The sequence below is a fragment of the Anolis sagrei genome, chromosome 2 (assembly GCF_037176765.1).
Source record: "Anolis sagrei isolate rAnoSag1 chromosome 2, rAnoSag1.mat, whole genome shotgun sequence".
NCBI lineage: Eukaryota > Metazoa > Chordata > Lepidosauria > Squamata > Dactyloidae > Anolis > Anolis sagrei.
In genome coordinates, this window is record NC_090022.1 from 264,986,797 (window position 1) to 265,005,175 (window position 18,379).

General features: G+C 38.1%; 1 protein-coding gene across 1 annotated transcript in view; it reads right to left on the reverse strand.

Moving 5' to 3' along the window:
* Positions 1–7,746: 7,746 nt before the first annotated feature.
* The window catches only part of TBCA (tubulin folding cofactor A), a 31,460-nt gene continuing 20,827 nt past the window's right edge, over positions 7,747–18,379 (reverse strand). The window contains exons 2-4 of the mRNA XM_060761624.2: positions 13,483–13,588; positions 9,400–9,486; positions 7,747–8,060 (exon numbers count right to left, since the gene is read on the reverse strand). Of these exons, the coding sequence (XP_060617607.2) occupies positions 7,980–8,060; positions 9,400–9,486; positions 13,483–13,588 (274 nt within the window). The 3' untranslated portion in view covers positions 7,747–7,979. The remainder of the gene's footprint in view (positions 8,061–9,399; positions 9,487–13,482; positions 13,589–18,379) is intronic.

The following is an 18,379-nucleotide window of genomic DNA, read 5'->3' on the forward strand; positions in this document are numbered from 1 at the left end:
AGAAAAATGCAGTGACTAGAATTAGGTCTTTCAACCAATTTTAAGGAACCCGAGGGCATAATCCTCAACCCTGCCATTAGGCCTGAGGCTAACTGAACACACCATGGCTTGCTTCCAAATAAATATGCACAGCACTGGTCTGGCAGTCCACCAGTTGTATGTGTTTTAACTGAGTTGATTACCTTTGAATAAACTGGGCATGAATAAAAGTTTTGAAGTGGGGATAATCATTTAAAAAAACCCTGTATGTATAGGTTGCAGCAGGCATGCTCTTCAACAAGTATCTTCTTCTGTATATACATACTACACACACGTACATGTACACGTACACACACACAAATATGAGAAAAGGAATAACCACTCATTCTCCCCTATCCATAAAATTGCGCTTATGTCAAATGCAGTTGCTCTTGTTTGTTGGATCATGCAAAGAATCAGTGAGTGTGTGTGTGTCAACTGTAAAATAAGTTGCACGAGGCTGATTGGTCAGACAATGCTTGGGGAGTCGGCGAAGTCTGGGACTTTTGGATACTGTTGCATTTTTGTTCAGGCTTGAGCTATGCAAGTGCAGAGATAGTTTGTAAAGAGAAGCAGAGAGAGAGAGAGTTCGGAGTGTACTCTTGCTTCATGAGCTGCTGAAGGATCTTATCCACATGGATAAAAGAAAGACCATCTTAGATCTCTCATAAAAGGACATTATGTGAGTTGATACAACCGATCATATGATTGTAAATATGTTGCTCTGAACTACAATTAAATAATAATAATAATAATAATAATAATAATAATAATAATAATAATAATCTATTTATACCCCACCACCATCTCCCCCAATGGGGACTCGGGGTGACTTACATGAAGCCAAGCCCGAACAACAAATTACAATGAAATAAAATACAATAAAATAAAAATTTCTGAGTAAACAAAGAGTAAACTACTTGTTCTTTATTGTTCACCTGTGTGACTTATTTTCTTTTTCTGGCAAGGCAGTGTGTGAGCTGATCAAATGTGAACTACACGTGGTTTATTTTACATTACGCCACATTGTATAGGTGACTGAATTTCAAAGTAAAATTAATTTTGTTTAAGAAATAGATATGCCCACTTTCAATGTAAATAAAATCTGCCAGACACATTGCAGCCTAGCTTTTAATTAAACAATGTGTCAGCAAACAATTATTGTCCTAAAACTCTTCATAGTTTAGAGCAAGGCCTAGGTAATTTCTGTCTTTGTAATGAGAAGTAATATGCAATCATTTCAAAAACATAGGAAATGTCCCAAATTTGTACAAGATGTGGTTTATGTCATTGTGTGACCTTAGGTCAATAACATTCTCTCGGTCTGATCTACCTGGTATGAGGATAAAGTGTAGAGCAGGCCCCATCTATACTCATCTTGATCCCACTGGTGGAAAGGTGGGAAATAAATATAAATGCTGGCAACAACAGCTACACGATAGGCGAAGAAAAGATTGATCAATAAACAAATAGTGAAATGGACAAGCTCTTCTCAGAAGTAACATCCCATGGGTTGTGCTATAAAAGCCTTATGTGTAAAAGGGAGAATCTTGGCAATTGTGCTTCCAACTCTAAAACAGAGACAACATTTCAAATCAAGGATGTCTTTGTTTGTTCTAAATATTGACCCAAACTAAACCATCACGGGAACAATTGAGCCAAAATCCTATGTTCATTTCAGAATGCCAATCTCAAACCTAAGGAGAGAATTCGAATATTAGTCCACTTAAAACGGAAAGGAGGTGTGTAGACAAGGAGAACACAAATATGAGGAAGTATGGAGGAGTGAAACACTGAGAGATTTGAGAAACACTAATCAAAATTTAAATTTTAGTGTATATGAGTCGCATAGAATTCAGAGGCTGCAGATACATGACAAACATTCTCTTTTAGTGAATAACTTCATATAATCTTTATCCAGAGTGTGCTTCAGTGAAAGTAATAATAATCATAGTAATAATAATAATACTAATTTTTTAAAAAATATTTCTACACCTCCATCTCCCTGAAGGGACTCAGGGCAGCTAACAAAGTATAGTGAAAGGCTACATATAAACAATACATAAATCTAAAAACTATGTGAAAATGTCAAAACTGGAGACAGGATTGTCCAACTGGAGTAAAATACCTTGAATATATATATATATATATCTACAATTTTCACTCCCATATAGTAAAAACTCATACCGCTACACAGTACTTTGTTGTTTGTAGCCAAATGTATGAAAATTATGATGCATACCATTTAAACTGTGCAGCAATGTTTCTCAAACATGTATCCTCATATGTTATAGACTAACTTCCATAAACCACAATGAGCAGTGATTCTGGAGGTCCATTCCAACAACATCTGGAGTCCAGGTTTGGGAACCAATATTGTTTGGAGATAGTGACTCCCGAATATGGGGATAGCATACAAATGGGAGTTTCTATTGCTTGTGAAACAAAATAGTATTTTTCTTTGTAGCTATCCATCAGGAAGTGTGTGATCAGGTCGGCTGGACTTGAAAGCTCCCCCAACTGGGGACAATCTCACCCCTTCGTATAACTAACTTTCCCAAGTATATTTCTCCAAACCATGCTGATTATTAGTGCCATTTTTGGCAAATGGCTGGGGCTTCTGGAGCAGTTTAACAATGTGCAAAGAAATCAAACTTAATAGAAGTACTTGCTTATAGGTCAATTTCACTGCCCCCATAGCAAAAATGTTTTACAACATGACAAGATTATGACATGCAATTGCAGCTTAAATCATGTTTGGATTCCTCCTTGGGAGCTTTGTTCAGCTTTGTGTTTAAGCTTCGAGCAATCTAGCCTTTAGAGCTTATTTAAAGTAGAAGATGTAGGCAAGAAAAGTAGCCGTTTCTTTTCTAAAACCTTAAAAAACTTAAGATCCAAAGGTAAATAGTGTAAAGACTGAAAGCAATGTGGTTTAGAGATATATGAGAAAGCCATTCACCCACTCCTCGGCCAACTGCAGAGATCCAAAGGTAATGCAAATCATTTGCAGAGGCACCAAATAAAATCTTTAGAAATAAAGTACCTAATTACCTGGTTTGCTTCATGAGCATTATCTAGTACTAGCTGTACCCGCCACGCATTGCTGTGGCCAACCTTCCCTCCCTCTTTCTCTCCTTCTTTCCTTCTCTCCTTCCTTCCTACCCTCTCTCTTTCCTTCTCTTCTTTCCTTCTCTCCTTCCTTCTCTACCTCCCTCCCTCCTTCCCTCCATTCCTCCCCCCTTCTCTCCTTCATTCCTTCCCTCTAGACCAGGGGTCCTCAAACTTTTTAAACAGAGGGCCAAGTCACAATTCATCAAACTGTTGGAGGGCCGGATTATAATTTGAAAAAAAATAAACCATGAATGAATTCCTATGCACACTGCACATATCTTATTTGTAGTGCAAAAAACACTTAAAAACAATACAATAATTAAAATGAAGAAGAATTTTAACAAATATAAACTTATTGGTATTTCAATGGGAAGTGTGGGCCTTTTTTTGGCTGATGAGATAGGATTATTGTTGTTGTGTGCTTTCAAGTCGTTTCGGATTTAGGTTGACCCTGAGCGAGGGCCGGGTAAATGACCTTGGAGGGCCGTATCCGGCCCCCGGGCCTTAGTTTGAGGTCCCCTGCTCTAGACATAGACCAGAAAAGAGTTGGGCTTGAAGGCCACACTTGAGAGAGGTTGCACTGCTCTCTGCAGAGCAAGGGCTCTATGATTAGTAAGCTGGGCATTTGTGGGAGACTTCCTGCTATGAGGTAGGGGGATTGTTTTGTGGACCCAGTCTGGCAGTTGAGGGGTTAAGCGGAAGTGTGTGGGGCCTGTGGCCAGACGACCGGCCAGCCAGGCCTGTACAGTGGCCCAGGCTTGAGGCATGGTCTGAGCTGTTTGCAAAGTTTCCCTGGTTGCTCTTGTTCGAGGTGAGTGACTACCCCCCTCCACCCATTTTCCTTGTGCCCTCACATTACCCTCAGGTTTCCTCTTTGTTCCTCCCAACTGCCACTGTCTTTGGGGTTAACAGGACGGGGGCCGAACTGCTGTGGGCCAAGGTTGCCCACTGAGGGCTGCAGTCTTCAGATGTGACTAGCACAGGCATGAGCAAAGGAGAGCTAGGGCAGTTGTTTGTTTTCTTTTCCTTCACGGGGGGGGGGGGGAGGGGGGGGAGTCGTTTTCACCCATGTGCTATATTGCCATTTAGCTTTTTTGGGTTTTTAAGTTCTTTCCACTGCTTTTTTGTGGGGTTTTATGAATGATGGTCACTTGTTGGTCTGTTAGGGGTGTCTTGTGTCCAAATTTGGTGTCAATTCACCCAATGGTTTTTGAGTTACGTTAATCCCACAAGCGAACATTACATTTTTATATATATAGACTAGCCATCCCCTGCCACGCATTGCTGTGGCCCAGTCTTTGTATATGTGTTTTGTGTGTATATATATGTGCATAAACACATATGGAAATGAGCACCAACCTCCAGAGTTGGACGCGACTGGACTTAATGTCAAGAGGAGACCTTTATCTTTACCTATGTGTATATATTTGTTTTTGTGTATATATACGTGATTTTGCGCATGCATTGTAATTTTTGTTTTTTGGCTTTTTAAGTCTCTTCTGCTGTGTTTTTCCATGGTTTTTATGAGTGGTGGCCACTCGTTGACCTGATAGGTGTATTGTGTCCAAATTTGGTGTCAGTTCATCCAGTGGTTTTTGCGTTATGTTAATCCCACAAATGAACATCACATTTATATTTATATAGATTGAGCAAAGATGTATCAGCACTAATCTCAAGTCGAAAAGACTGGCAGTTACCTCATAGTGTCAGAATCCTGAGGAACAAGCAAGAGTCCTACCTACACACAGTATGGGATCTTGATCTTTGTATTCCTGTACTGGAAAACTCATCATCCATTCAGTTTTAACAATGAAGCATCAATCTTGGCAACAGACAAGGAGTTCTTTTTCCATCTTACGCTTACACTCTACTATATTTATAGTAGTTTCACATTCCTTTTGGCATGGCTGTCAAAAGAATGATATATATGTGCAGATAGAGAATATTGTCACCACGACTTGGAAGTTGTTGAGTACAAGCATCCACTGGTTTAGTAAAAACATCTACTACTATTAGATATTAAACTCTTTACATATAGATGTTTCCAGTATCTTTGTACCAGTCCCAATTTCTCTCTCTTACTAATCTTTGAGGGAGAACTGATGGTGAAAAATAGTAAGACCCAGTAGGATTTTCTGTTTATTTTAGGGAAAATCAGCTGAGTATCTAAGAAATGTTCACCCAATGAACTGTGTGCTAGCCAACCAATGGCCCTGCTGGGCAGGAAGGTACTTATATAGTTGGGTCTAACAGGCACATGAGATACTGTAAAGGCAAGGACCTATTTGATTCTCTGTCTACAAAGCCATTTTTATCAAGAAACTGGCTACTTATACTGTTGGGAAGGAGTGGGCGGGGCTAACATCAAAAATTATTTGTCTTTCTAGAATGTTCCGAGTTGCTCTGCGCAGGCGCAGGACAATACCACATGTACGATTCACAGGTACCACGACAGGGAAACTCAATTAAACAATACCTATTTATGTTGTTTCTTCGTTCAGTCCTTTCCGACTCTTCGTGACCTCATGGACCAGTCCACGCCAGAGCTTCCTGTCGGCTGTGGCCACCCCCAGCTCCTTCAAGGTCAATCCAGTCATTTCAACATCCATCTATCTTGCCTCTTTCCTCTATGTTTCCTCAAGAATACAACTCAAGGTAGTGAGAGTGAGACCCCTCCTTAATGCCCTATATTCTAAGTCCTTGGAGATGTATTTGGGAAAAAGAAGTGCCACAATGGAATTATTTATATCCAGGAGGTGATATTTGTGGGAATCAACAGGCCAGTTAATGGGATGTGATAGACAATTAATAGCTATCCCCACACCTATTCTCCCCACTCTCACTAGAAGAGACTGGATGCCTTTTCATTAAGTCCTTGGACCTAATAGAACTGTTAATTAACCCAAGAGTCAGTTCATAATGAAATCTCAATCATTCGTGATTTATTGTAAATAAGAAAGCTGACCTAGTGAGCACTACCAAGATGAAGGAGCTATGCCCACCTTAGTATTTGGTCCAGTACCAGCACAGACTAACTAGACTCACTATATGCCTGGTTGTGGATGCCTTGGTCATCCTGTGACATGTCCAATTGCAAGAGATAGGACAAAAAACGTCTCTCTTCCGGTGGTTCTGGAACTCTCAACAGCTATCATTACCATCAAAGATGGTGTTCTTCTGCAAAGGCTGTCTGAACTGGGAATTGAAAGGGCTGTTTTGTAGCACCTCCACTCCGATCTGGATGGCCAACCTTAGGTGGTGTTGGAGGTACTACTGCTCTGCCCCGCAGAGGCTTTGCTTTACATCCCTTAGGGTTCTGTTTCGTCGTTTGTGTTTTTAAAAAAATAAATCATAGGTGAAGATTGCCTGTAGGGATAGGACGAGATGTCATGTTGATACCCTTTATCAACAAAGTCAGATGGAGAAATGAACATCTTGAACTGCGTCTTGGACCCAGTCAAATGGAACTAAACATGATTCTAAGGGTTAGTGTTAAAACTCTAAACAAATAACTTCTCTAATGCATTCCTTCCAGAGCATGCCCTCATAGGCTTCTCTTTGGTCCTTCTGTCCAGAATGGTGAACTGGGCATCTAATGGACAGACGCTTTCTACATAATGAGCCACCATCCACAGAATGCTAGACACATCTAGACACTATTATGAGATTCTTCTCTTCCAACAGGCATTTAATCTTTGTGTTGTCAAAGGCTTTCATGGCTGGAATCACTGGGTTGCCGTGAGTTTTCCAGACCATGGTCCAGAAGCATTCTCTCCTGTCATTTTTCTCACATCTATGGTAGGCATTCTCAGAGGTTGTGAGGTCTGTTGAAAACTAGGCAAGTAGGGTTTATATATCTGTGGAATGTTCAGGGTGGGAGAAAGAACTCTTGTCTGAGGCAAGTGTGAACACTGCAATTGGCCAGCTTCATTAACATTGAATAGCCTTGCAGCTCAAAATCTGGCTGCTTACTGCCTGGAGGGAATCATTTGTTGGGAGATGTTAGCTGGCCCTGATTCTTTCCTGCCTGGAATTCCCGTTTTCTGAGTGTTGTTCTTTATTTTTAATGTTTAATATTAATTTAATGTTTAATCTTTAATTAGTTGATTTCCTTTAGTTGATTTCATTATAAATTGTACAGCTGGTTTTTTAAATATTATTTTAAGAGCAAAGAGCTGCCTTATTGTTTTAGCTATTATGCTATTGATTGTTATTTACACTTACTAGTTGGGGAGCAAATGTATTTAATAAATCAATAGAGATATCTTCAGTTAAATTGTAACTACAGAGCTCATATGTTTCTAGTGATGGCATACTCATGGAAACCGCATACAACTGGGAAATCAGAAACAGCATGTTTGATCCATAACTTGTGTGTACACATGAAATATTATACACTTGCAGAAAAACTGACATATGAAAGCAAATTATCTAGAGAAAAGGCCAATCTTGACTCTCTGCACACTACAATATTATGCCAGTTGCCACTCAGTGGGACCTCATTTCCTGCTGTACCACCCACACGCAATGATTTTGGGCAGATGCACTAGGCTGATTTTCTTAGGCTTAAACAAGGCCACCTTTGTATGATTTCAAGTAGTAATCATCTCAACAAAATACTCATTATTTCTTTTTTATTTGCAGTCTGTATTCTGATTATACAGCTTTCAAGAAAATGTTTCTAAAAACATCAAAGAAAGATTAGGCTAAATTAGCTGAAATTGAACAAAACACAGTTTTAGCACATCATCATATGTAAAGATTACACAAATAGAGCAATGGCCAAACATTAATAAAGAGTGGCAAATGGACCCAATACCGAGGCAAACATTAAGTAGTGTAAACACAATCTAGGCATCTAACTTTATTGACTCCAATACTGAGAATGCGTCTTTATATTCGGCAGTTTCTTCCAACTCCTTTTCATTTTCCTGAAATCAAACAAATTAGAAAAAAAGTTTTACTATTTTCAAAAGTATAGGATTCCACCTCTTCCCCTTAAAATCAATGCACACATAATCATCCTGGAAGGCTGGTGTAGGACTCGCATGACCTTCTGGGTCTGGATGAATTGCAGTTCCCAGCATTCATCAACACTGGACAGGGTTACTGGGAATTGTAGGCCAACAGAATAGTGGAATATTAAGATAATGAAATGAACCAAATGGCAGTAACTCACTTATTAATCCAGACATTAAAAATACTTTGTGCCTGCCTTAATTTCAAATTATCAAGATGCTTGGGGGAATGTTTGGAATGGACAGCACACAGCAGACATATTATAACAAAAGAATACATTTATCCAAGATTATATGCCTAGTTCAGTAGGACAGTAAGCTCTGTATCCAGATACAAATATATCATATATGGGATATATAATCTATTTTCAAAGATAATACAGATGATGAATGTTGTGTTTATTGTATTTTAAAAATTACTCTACCACATGCATGGTTGTCTGTCATTAACGGATTATGCCAATCAACTATTATTTTTCTTTACCTGTACAGTGAAAACAAAGGATGGTCTTGGTAATTTTTTTATCTCACATTTTTTGGGAGGAACATTGAAGCTACCTCTAATAGGTGGTCTCATCCAACTCTATGATTCTATTATTAGTTTTACATCTAGATCAGCAAAAAGGTGCCATTTCAAATTGCAAGCTTTAATGGGTTTAAAATACTTCAAATTTACAAAAATTTGCTAATGGTGATATTAGTTTTTAAATCAATGCAGCTAAAAATTGGGGGTCTGCTTTCTGAATGGAAAGATTGTTGTTTTTTTTTTGGGGGGGGGTATTCTAATACAGGGATGGAGGATGATGTACCCAGCCAACTGTGCAATTCTCACCTCTCCTATACACCCAGAACCACATGTTCCTCAGATACTTCTATCATAATCATAACTGGAAGAGATGCAATGTCACTTCTGGCTGCCATTTTTAGACAGACTCCAAAGAAAAATGGAGGTATTCTGTCATTCTCGCTCTGTGTGTGTGTGTGTGTGTGTGTGTGTGAGAGAGAGAGAGAGAGAGAGAGAGAATAATAGGAACTTAAAAGGGGGGATACCCACTTCTATGTAAGAGGATTTTTTAAATGGGCTTTTCTTCTGATGACTGGCAGATTTAAAAATTCCCACATTTTCAATTAATGCATTCTATTATTAAAGAAATGTATATGAAATGTATATCAGCTGAATTACAATGCTTCAATCTGATAACAATAAAACTATTCACCTGACAGCCCACTGATTTTTTCCATCAATACTTACTAATAGCTGAACAAGATCAGCCCGTGCAGCTTCTAATCTGCGTTGGCAATCTGGAATCATCATTCGAGATTCTTGCAAGACTTCCATCTGCAATATAAAAACTCATGAAGTGTATGAACTCCTCAACACTAAAATGCAACTTTACTCTTTACACTAGCTATTCAAAAATTATGCATTCACATTGATGTGTATGTATATACATACAAAACAATGCTATTTTATTAAAGACACAGTATTGAAGAATCCTTTCCTTATAATCAAAACAAGAATTGTTAAAAAGCTTCCCATGAAATATTTGTTTTTAAAAAACTATTTAATATAAACTATTTCCCCTGCTGTCACAAACAGCTTTGTCCAAAATGGGATCAGCTGGTTATATAAATATCTCCGACATCTTTTGGGTAATAAATAAAAACAGTGTTCAGATAATACCACACAGAGATAATTACTGCATGAAAAAAGTTATTGAGTTATTGATCACATTGTATGCTCACTGCAGGAGGGTCTGACTAAAAGAGAAAGGTAAAGAAAAATGAAAAGCAAAGACCAGCAGGCTCATATTTTTGATGCTCATCATGCATAAAAAGTTATTACTCATCCTTGGACTTCATTTTAGGAGACAGATTATTCTCACCATGCTTTTTGAACAAAATTATGGTTCTGGCACCCCACTGAATGTGAACATCTTGCATACATCTTCAGGAGACAATTTTGTAATTGTACACAAACCCATCCTATTTTATTTCATGGAATATTTTCAGCTCAAATTCGCACAATGAAAAGGTGGTGTAAAAATAGTTGATTCCAAAATGCATCCAGCCAGGAAATAAATGAAAACCAATTTGCTAATTTGTTAAGCATGAAGATTCTTACTGAAATGCTAACACAGAAAACTATGAACGGGATTCAGGGTGTGCAACTACAAGTGCCTATAGCCATAAAAAAATGTGGCCTAGGTATGGCAGTCAAACAGGCAGAGGAACATGTCCTACTCTCAGTGAAAATCAGAATGCACCAAGACAAAGTACCCATTCTCGCCAGTAGCAGCGCCTGTGAATGCTCATTTTTAATTTTGTTATTGCTTCTCTCATTCTACAAATAATGCCAGTACCAAAAGCAGTTAAGAGTTATTTCTTACTAATCACCAGACCAGTGTTTTACAAGCAATGTCACAATGAAGCTCCACCTACAGAAACTGGTAAACATTTCAATTTAATAAGAGGTAAAGGAATCAGCATAGAAGGAGGCAGGGTTAGCAGTATTGTCAAAGACGATATCAGTTGTTGTTTTGGGTGCAATGATTTCTTTTTCAATATTTGTCTAGGCAGATTGGTCAAGTCCGATGTCTCAGGTTGAACACATTTCTTGTGCGCAGTCTTTGTATTTGCTGATTTGTCCTTTGCCTTGTGCCTCACCGCAGAGTAAGAAGGTTTACTGCAGTAGTCAGGGTGATAGATACTGCTTGGTCAGCAGTAATAGGTGCCAAAACAGCTACCAGTACCATGTTGATCAATGGCATCAATAGTTGCTTACCAGCCTTTGTAATAAACACCAAGGCCCTGTGCAGAGGCTGGCCAGCTGCCACTTATGAAGTGACTTGTATAAACTTTTCCCAGAAGGTGGGAAGCATTTGGGAAGTAAAACTTTAGCTGATTGAACACTTCTTGACAATTTGCCTTTAACCAAAACAAAAAAGGCACTAAGAATTCTCGTTCTGACAAATCAACCTTATGATCAGACAAAAACAAAGTTTGAAGGGAACAGCAGAGCCCATGGGAGGTTCAGGAAGGGTGAGGAAAAAATAGTGAAAATAAAGTTTGGGGTTTTTTTGGACATTCAATTAAGAAAATGAAGTAAACAGAATTATGAGAAAAAGGAAGAGATTGGAAACTGATTGCACCAAGAACAAACACTGAAGAGAATGACTGAAGTGGAGTTTCTGTCAGCAGATGAAGCAAAACAGTGTCTTGGTGATTGGAAAATGTGTGGTCAGATCTTCCTGCCATGCTGCTAAGCACTTGCTCTTTCCAAATGAGACTTCTGCGCAAGTAAAAACCTATTTTTGTGGGACAGAAACACCATGATGAAGTAGTAGTAATATTTTCAATCCTATGGGAAAAAACTATACAAGCGGAAGTAATCCACCATCAGAATCACCTACTTTTCTCTCTGCTTCTTTCCTACCACATAGCACTTTCCAAAAAGGTTTTAAAAAGCAGAAGAGAGGGGGCTTAACTCTTTATCCCCACACTTTTTTTCAGCAGCTCTGTCTCCTCCATACCAGGTAATAGCTCTCAGAATAGGTAATAGCAAGAAAGGGTGAGAAGTAGAAAAAGTCACATAATCATAGAACTAAAATAAATTGCAAGAGCCATCCAGTTTAGCTTCCTGATAAAACATGGAAGAGAGGGTTAATAACCCCAAATCAATGTTGTTCATATAGGGTTAATTCCCCCCCCCCCCCACACACATATCCTAAGGGAGATATTGATCCTATAATTAGTGTTGCCCTGAAACAAGAGGAAAAGAATTCCCGATGGCTGCCCATGTCACCCCAATTGAAGACCAAGGGAGATGATAAAATGTGCCATTGAATGCAATGCATACCCCATTTTGAAGGTTCATATTACAAAAAAGGATCTGCTATCAAATGTAACGCGAGGAAGTGGTGGCCCTGAGAAGGCTGGTGAAAAGCTGTGCTTCTCTGTCAGGCCTGGTGGGAAGATGGCGGCAGCTGTGAAAAGGCTGGTGAGAAGCCAGAGGTGACTGCGAAAAGACTGGCGAGAAGTCAGCTTCTCACCAGGCCTGCTGGAAGGGCAGCAGCTTCCCACCAGCCTCTGCCTCTCCCATCTCCATCCTAGTCAGGATCTCTTGCCTAATGACGAAGCCAGGTTTATGTGCGCGATTCCAACATACCACTGAATCAAATGTGCACCTCAATTTTGGCAACGTAATTTAGTCAAAAAGGTGAGAATTAGATTCGAGTAAATATGGTAATATAAGAGGAAGGACACCTTAAAACTGAAATGAATCAGAAGGCCATTTCTTCACCAGCCTAATATACAAAATTACATCTATACATTTAATATCAATTTATAGAATCATAGACTTGGAAGAGACCTCATGGGCCATCCAGTCCAACCCCAAGAAGCAGGAAAATTGCATTCAAAGCACCCCCGACAGATGGCCATCCAGCCTCTGTTTAAAAACTTCTAAATAAGGAGTCTCCACCATACTCCAAAGCAGAGAGTTCCACTGCTGAACGGCTCTCACAGTTAGGAAGTTCTTCACTTCAATGTGGAGAACCGAAGACCATTTGCCAATACATACCACACATTTCAATTCCATTTACATAGACCAGTGGTTCCCCACCTTTTTTTGACCAGGGACTACTTGACCAGGGATCACTCTCCAACATTAGTACCAAAAGAGTTACAAATCAAGTTTTTGATCAACTTTAGATCTGGTTTGGTTGTTTGGGGTGCTGATTCAGAAAACCATATTTAATAAGCCTTGACACTTAAGATGTTTTTGCGAGAGCAGTCGCTTTAGTTGCAACAGAGTAGTAATGGTGATGCCACAGACCATATTTTATTTCTTGTAGACCATTGGCGGTCCACAGACCTCAGGTTGGGAACCACTGACATAGAGCATTCAAACATATCCAAGGAATGAAACAAATGAAAGGAGGAAGGAAGGATGTTATGTAACAATATGCAATTCTTTTTCCTTTTCCTATTTTATTTCTTCCTCAATGTATTCTCCCAAAGCAAGGGTATGGTTTGCTATATAGTTTTCACACACATTACCTCTACAGGCCTCACTGATGAGAGAAACCTCAATGGCAGGAGGTGGCAAAAGGCCATAGTATTGTGGTTTAATGTTTCTGAACAGGTGGATATGAGGGCTTTACCATACAAGATTGTAAAATATATATTTTAACAAACAGATGCATCAGAACAAATGCATTTGAAATCAGATGTTGATTTTTGCAAGGAGGGTGAAATCTTGGGATTACTACAAGATCTTTCAGGTAAACTGTAAAAAATCATTAATATAACCATGGACAAGGAAATTCCTTACCTGCTTTTTTATTGAATAGTCATCAGGATCTTCAGTTTTCATTTTTTCAATCTTCTCTTCCTGTTGTTTTGCTTCCTTTTCATACATAACCATTTCCTTTGCCAAACTGCATAGAAAAATATTGAATAATTGTTAAGTCAAACTTTTTCTAACTTAGAAGATATGACTCACTATATCAGAATATGACAAGGTAGAATACATGGAACAGTTTTTAATTTCAGCAGTCACACCATGTACATCACTTACACTATCTGAATGTATTTTTAAATGTTTTGCTATTCATTAGATCTTATTCTAAGAAATGCTTTAAAGTATCTAGTATCTGAGATCACAAATAAGACAGTGCTCAGCTCTTTTGGTTGCTCCAATTCTGTTTATTTATTTAATCATTTAAATCATTTCTCTATACTCTCTCAACCCACCAGGACCCTCAAAGCAATATAACTAAGTCCACCAGTGAGACTCTATGGTTAATTTCTGGCAGAGTCACGCTGGAAGACCTAGAGATCTAGAGAATACTTGTAGAGAGATGTTCTCTCAGGGGGAAAAAGCAGGTTTTTTATTCAGTTTTTTCACACTTTTGCAGGGGTCCTTCGCCCTTAGCCCTGTGAATGCGGACAGGTGACTGTACTTCTGAATCTATATGCCCAGGGAACTGAATCTATAATTCTGAATCTATATGCCCAGGGAACTATGGCCAAAATGCTTTCTATCTACATTATCCAACGTATTTGACTGACTAGCATTCCATCACATATATCTTTTAGTCTTCTGGCCACACTACAGATATGCTCTGTGTCTTACTTTACTTTGATGATGCCCAAAATGTGGCAAACCTTTGTCAGAGGTCAGAAATCAGTAGCGGAAATGAGTAGCTTTCTGGCCTATATTGTCTTTGAAAACTAGCATGTCCATTATGACATAGGTGCAAATCTCACAAATCAATGCAGATTTGACAGACTGGAAAACGGGGCTAAAATAATAAAATTAAATTAAACAGAGAAATGCAAGATTTTTTATTTAGGCAACAAAAACCAAATGAATAATTGTAAGATGGGGATACACCTGTTAGCAGCAATACACTTGGAAAAGACTTTTGTATTATTGTTGAACATGAGCTGGCAGTGCAATGCAGAAGCAAAGAGGGTACATGCAGTCCCCAAGTTATAAACAAAAGAGGTTCTATAACTTTGTTCTTAAGTTGAATTTGTATGCAAGCCAGAACAGGTACATTTTAAAGTGTAACTCCATCTCTATCTATCTATCTATCTATCTATCTATCTTTGGTTATCATAGGGAAGAGTTAACACCCCTATGGTGTTCGTTTTGCTGTCTGTGCCCCTGTTCAGAAGATTTCACCTCACTTTCTGCCCCTGTGATAATTGGATTTTGAAAAAAAAAATGGCTTGTTGTGGAAACAAGGACTGGTGAAAAAACGTCTGTGGAGACACCTTTTCCCCAAGACAACTGGTTAAGGAGTGAATTTCCCTTCCTAGGAGTAGATTGCTCTCACTTCCTGTTATCCCACCCCCATTCTTAACTATGAATTGTTTGTAAGTCATATGTTTGTAACTCGGGGACTGCCCGTACATGCTATTTTAGCCTGAATTAATAGAATTATAGTTTCCAAGACGAGGGAAGTAATAGCCCCCTTAAATTCTGAAGTGGCGAGACCTAATTTGGAGTGCTATGTTCAGTTCTAGGCATCTCATTTTAAGGACACAGACAAGTTGGATAAAAATCAAAGAAGAGCAATGAGAATAATAAGAGACATGGAGAATAAAAACACCAGGAGAAGCTGAAGTAGCTGAGCATGTTCAGTTTGGTGAAGAGAAGATTGAGAGATGACACGATCACACTATTTAATATTGTAAGGGCTGCCACAAAGAGAATTGTTCAGACTTGTTACCTTAGAGTAGAACTAGGTCTAATGGTTTTAAGTTGCAAGAGAGTTGATTTAGATTGAATTAGAATGAACTTCTTGATAGCAAGAGCGGTTCAGCAAAGGAACCAATTGCCCAAAGCAGTTTTCTCAAACTGTGTTCCTCGAGGCGTTTTGGACTTCAACTCTCAGAAATCCCAGCCATCTTACCAGCTGTTAGGAATTTTGGGAGCTGAAGTCCAAAACACCAGGAGGAGCACAGTTTGAAAAACATTGGCTTAGAGAATCTGGGTATCTTCAAAGGGGGGGGGGGGGGGCTGAAAAGTATTTGCTGGGGATGTTCTAGCTGGATATTCTGCATTCAGTAGGGGGTTGGACCTAATTGCCCACAGGGTCCTTGCATATATTCTGGTTCTTGTTGAGATTGTTGCATTTTGGACATATCATGAGAAGACCTGACTCATTACAAAAGACAATAGAGTTTGGCAAGGTAGAAGGCAGCAGGAAAAAAGAAAGAAAGATGTGTACACTTAAATCAGGATAACCATGGCACTGAGTCTGCAAGGCCTGAGCATAGCTGCTGCTTATAGGATGACTTTATTCTTCCCATCACTTCATGATGTTGGCATTAAATACTGCAAACTTTGGTACTAGGATACAACTATTACTTATAAATATTATATATTATGCAGAGCTTTCTGTCTAAAAAAATTATATAGTATTTTTAAATGACTGAACAGTTTTCTGCTCAACAGCTGACATATTTGCTAAATTACTAAGTAGGTATAAAGACTCAGTATAGAAAATTGATGTTGTTGATCAAGAGCTAGGAGCTTAACTATATAGACTATTAATAATGCCATAGAGTAAAAAAAATCCATATATAAATACTAATTATTTAAGAATTCAGATACTATAATTGTGAAAAGACCATGCTCTACCTTTAATGGCGTAAGTGATTCACTTATTTAGCTCCAATTGACCCAATTATGGGGAAACTATTTTTCACAGATCTCCAATGGAAATTTCTAAAATGGCAGATGATTCAGGCTTTTCTAGAATGCCATTCTAGATGGGCACTGATAATCTGTTAATTGGCATTTTTGGCATTTATCGCATGGATACAAGTAATGGACTAGGTAAGTGAACATACCATTCTACTTATTCATTTTTATTAGGAGCAATTATTGAAACTGAGATGAATATTATGTATCAATATTATGCTAAAAGTTGCTAACTAGGATTTAAGAAATTATGAGTTTAGCCTCAATCCTTAAACCTTCATTTAGAAATAGAACTGGCTTTGACTAACCACCATGGCAACAATGTTATGTCCTAATTAATTATAAAGGGGGAACACTGTGGGCCTAGAAGGAGTTGCCACAGCAGACTTAACTGTGCTGATAAACACCACGAGATTTCCTGAATCTCAGGCATAGATTGAGTTTTCTATCTTGTAGGTTGATATATCATCTACTAGATAGCTATGTCAACATCACAAAAGACTTTGTGGACTGCAAATAAAAATATTTATGGCTTTTAAAAAATGTAGCCAAACAAATTATTTCTTAATGTAAATGACACCAAACTTAACTATGCAGCTGTATTAGCAAACTGGAGTTAATACTGAGGAAGACAGGAGTATCTCCGAAAAATTGCAACAAATATACAATGGCTTTAAATTCAGAAACTACAATATTGGCATCATGCTAGTCTAAGACCGCTTATGTTTAGTTATCACAATTTTTTTTAACATATCCTCAGTAGTGTAATGTTTCAGCATCTGATAGTCCAGTCATAATTGGGTTCTCTATGCACTGTATATGCCCAGGGAGTTAAGAAAAACACATGTTAAACCTGATTGTGTGTGTTGGCTCCAGTGGTTAAACCATGGTAGCACTCAGGATCCCGTGGCTTGACATGTGATGTTTTCCAATTATACTATATTGACAAGAAAATGAATAAACCCAGATGCTGTAAATTTTTCTCCAATACAAGAAACAAAATATATTAAAGATAATTCTATACCATTTCTGAATGAGGAATTTCATTTGATTGCAAACATAGGGTGTAATTATGTCAACATTAGAAAGCAAAAGCAATTTCAATAAGAGGAAATACATAATTAAAAGTCTTTACCATTTAAATTAATGAGACACAAGTGGGTTAATTTGGGACTGATCATCCTATCCAATGATACCTTTAAGGCAGATATTCAAACCAATCCACCTGGGATTATGTTTCGCTAAACATTCCAAGACAATTTCGTTAATTTTTTTTAATTATACCATATTTTAAAAGTTAGTTACTAAAGACAGAATAATTTATAATAAATGTTTAATGTCCCTGTATATTTAGTCACATAGCTTCACCTTGTTTGCTTGAATATAATTTTATGAATGGCTTTTACTGAAGTTTCAGAATGAAACACTGAGCACTCAAATTTCATGTATACATTAATTAAAAAAAATAAAAATCCCACTGATGTGAAGTGTTAGGGGAAAAAAAAGCTTTTATGGTACTATATATGCTAAAATATAATGCATAATTAATAAATCATTATCAGCTTCCAAATGAGGGCTCTAACTTTCCAGCAATTGTTATGTGTAGAAAAGAAAAGATGTATTTTTAATAATGAAGCTAATATACTAGCAGTGAAAGTAACCAAACTGATTAGGCAGGAAACCCAGAAAAATTCTTCTCCCCTAAAAACTATTTATTAAAATTGAAATCAGGATACATTTCACTGTCTGAAACATATACACAATGCTTCATTCTGGCCTCTACAAGAAATGCTTAGTCTTTCCCTGAAACCAGGGTCCCCAGTCCAGGTAGAACTTATTTGCATTTTAATTTGAACACACTACACCACTACAATTCCCACTGAATTAACAGGGCATTCTGGATCAGGCTCCTACATGAATAACGTGCAGCAACTCAACAACAACATAGTGCATAATATTTACAATGATATACACATGCCTCAAGCCAAAACTGGTCCAAGAATATAGAGGT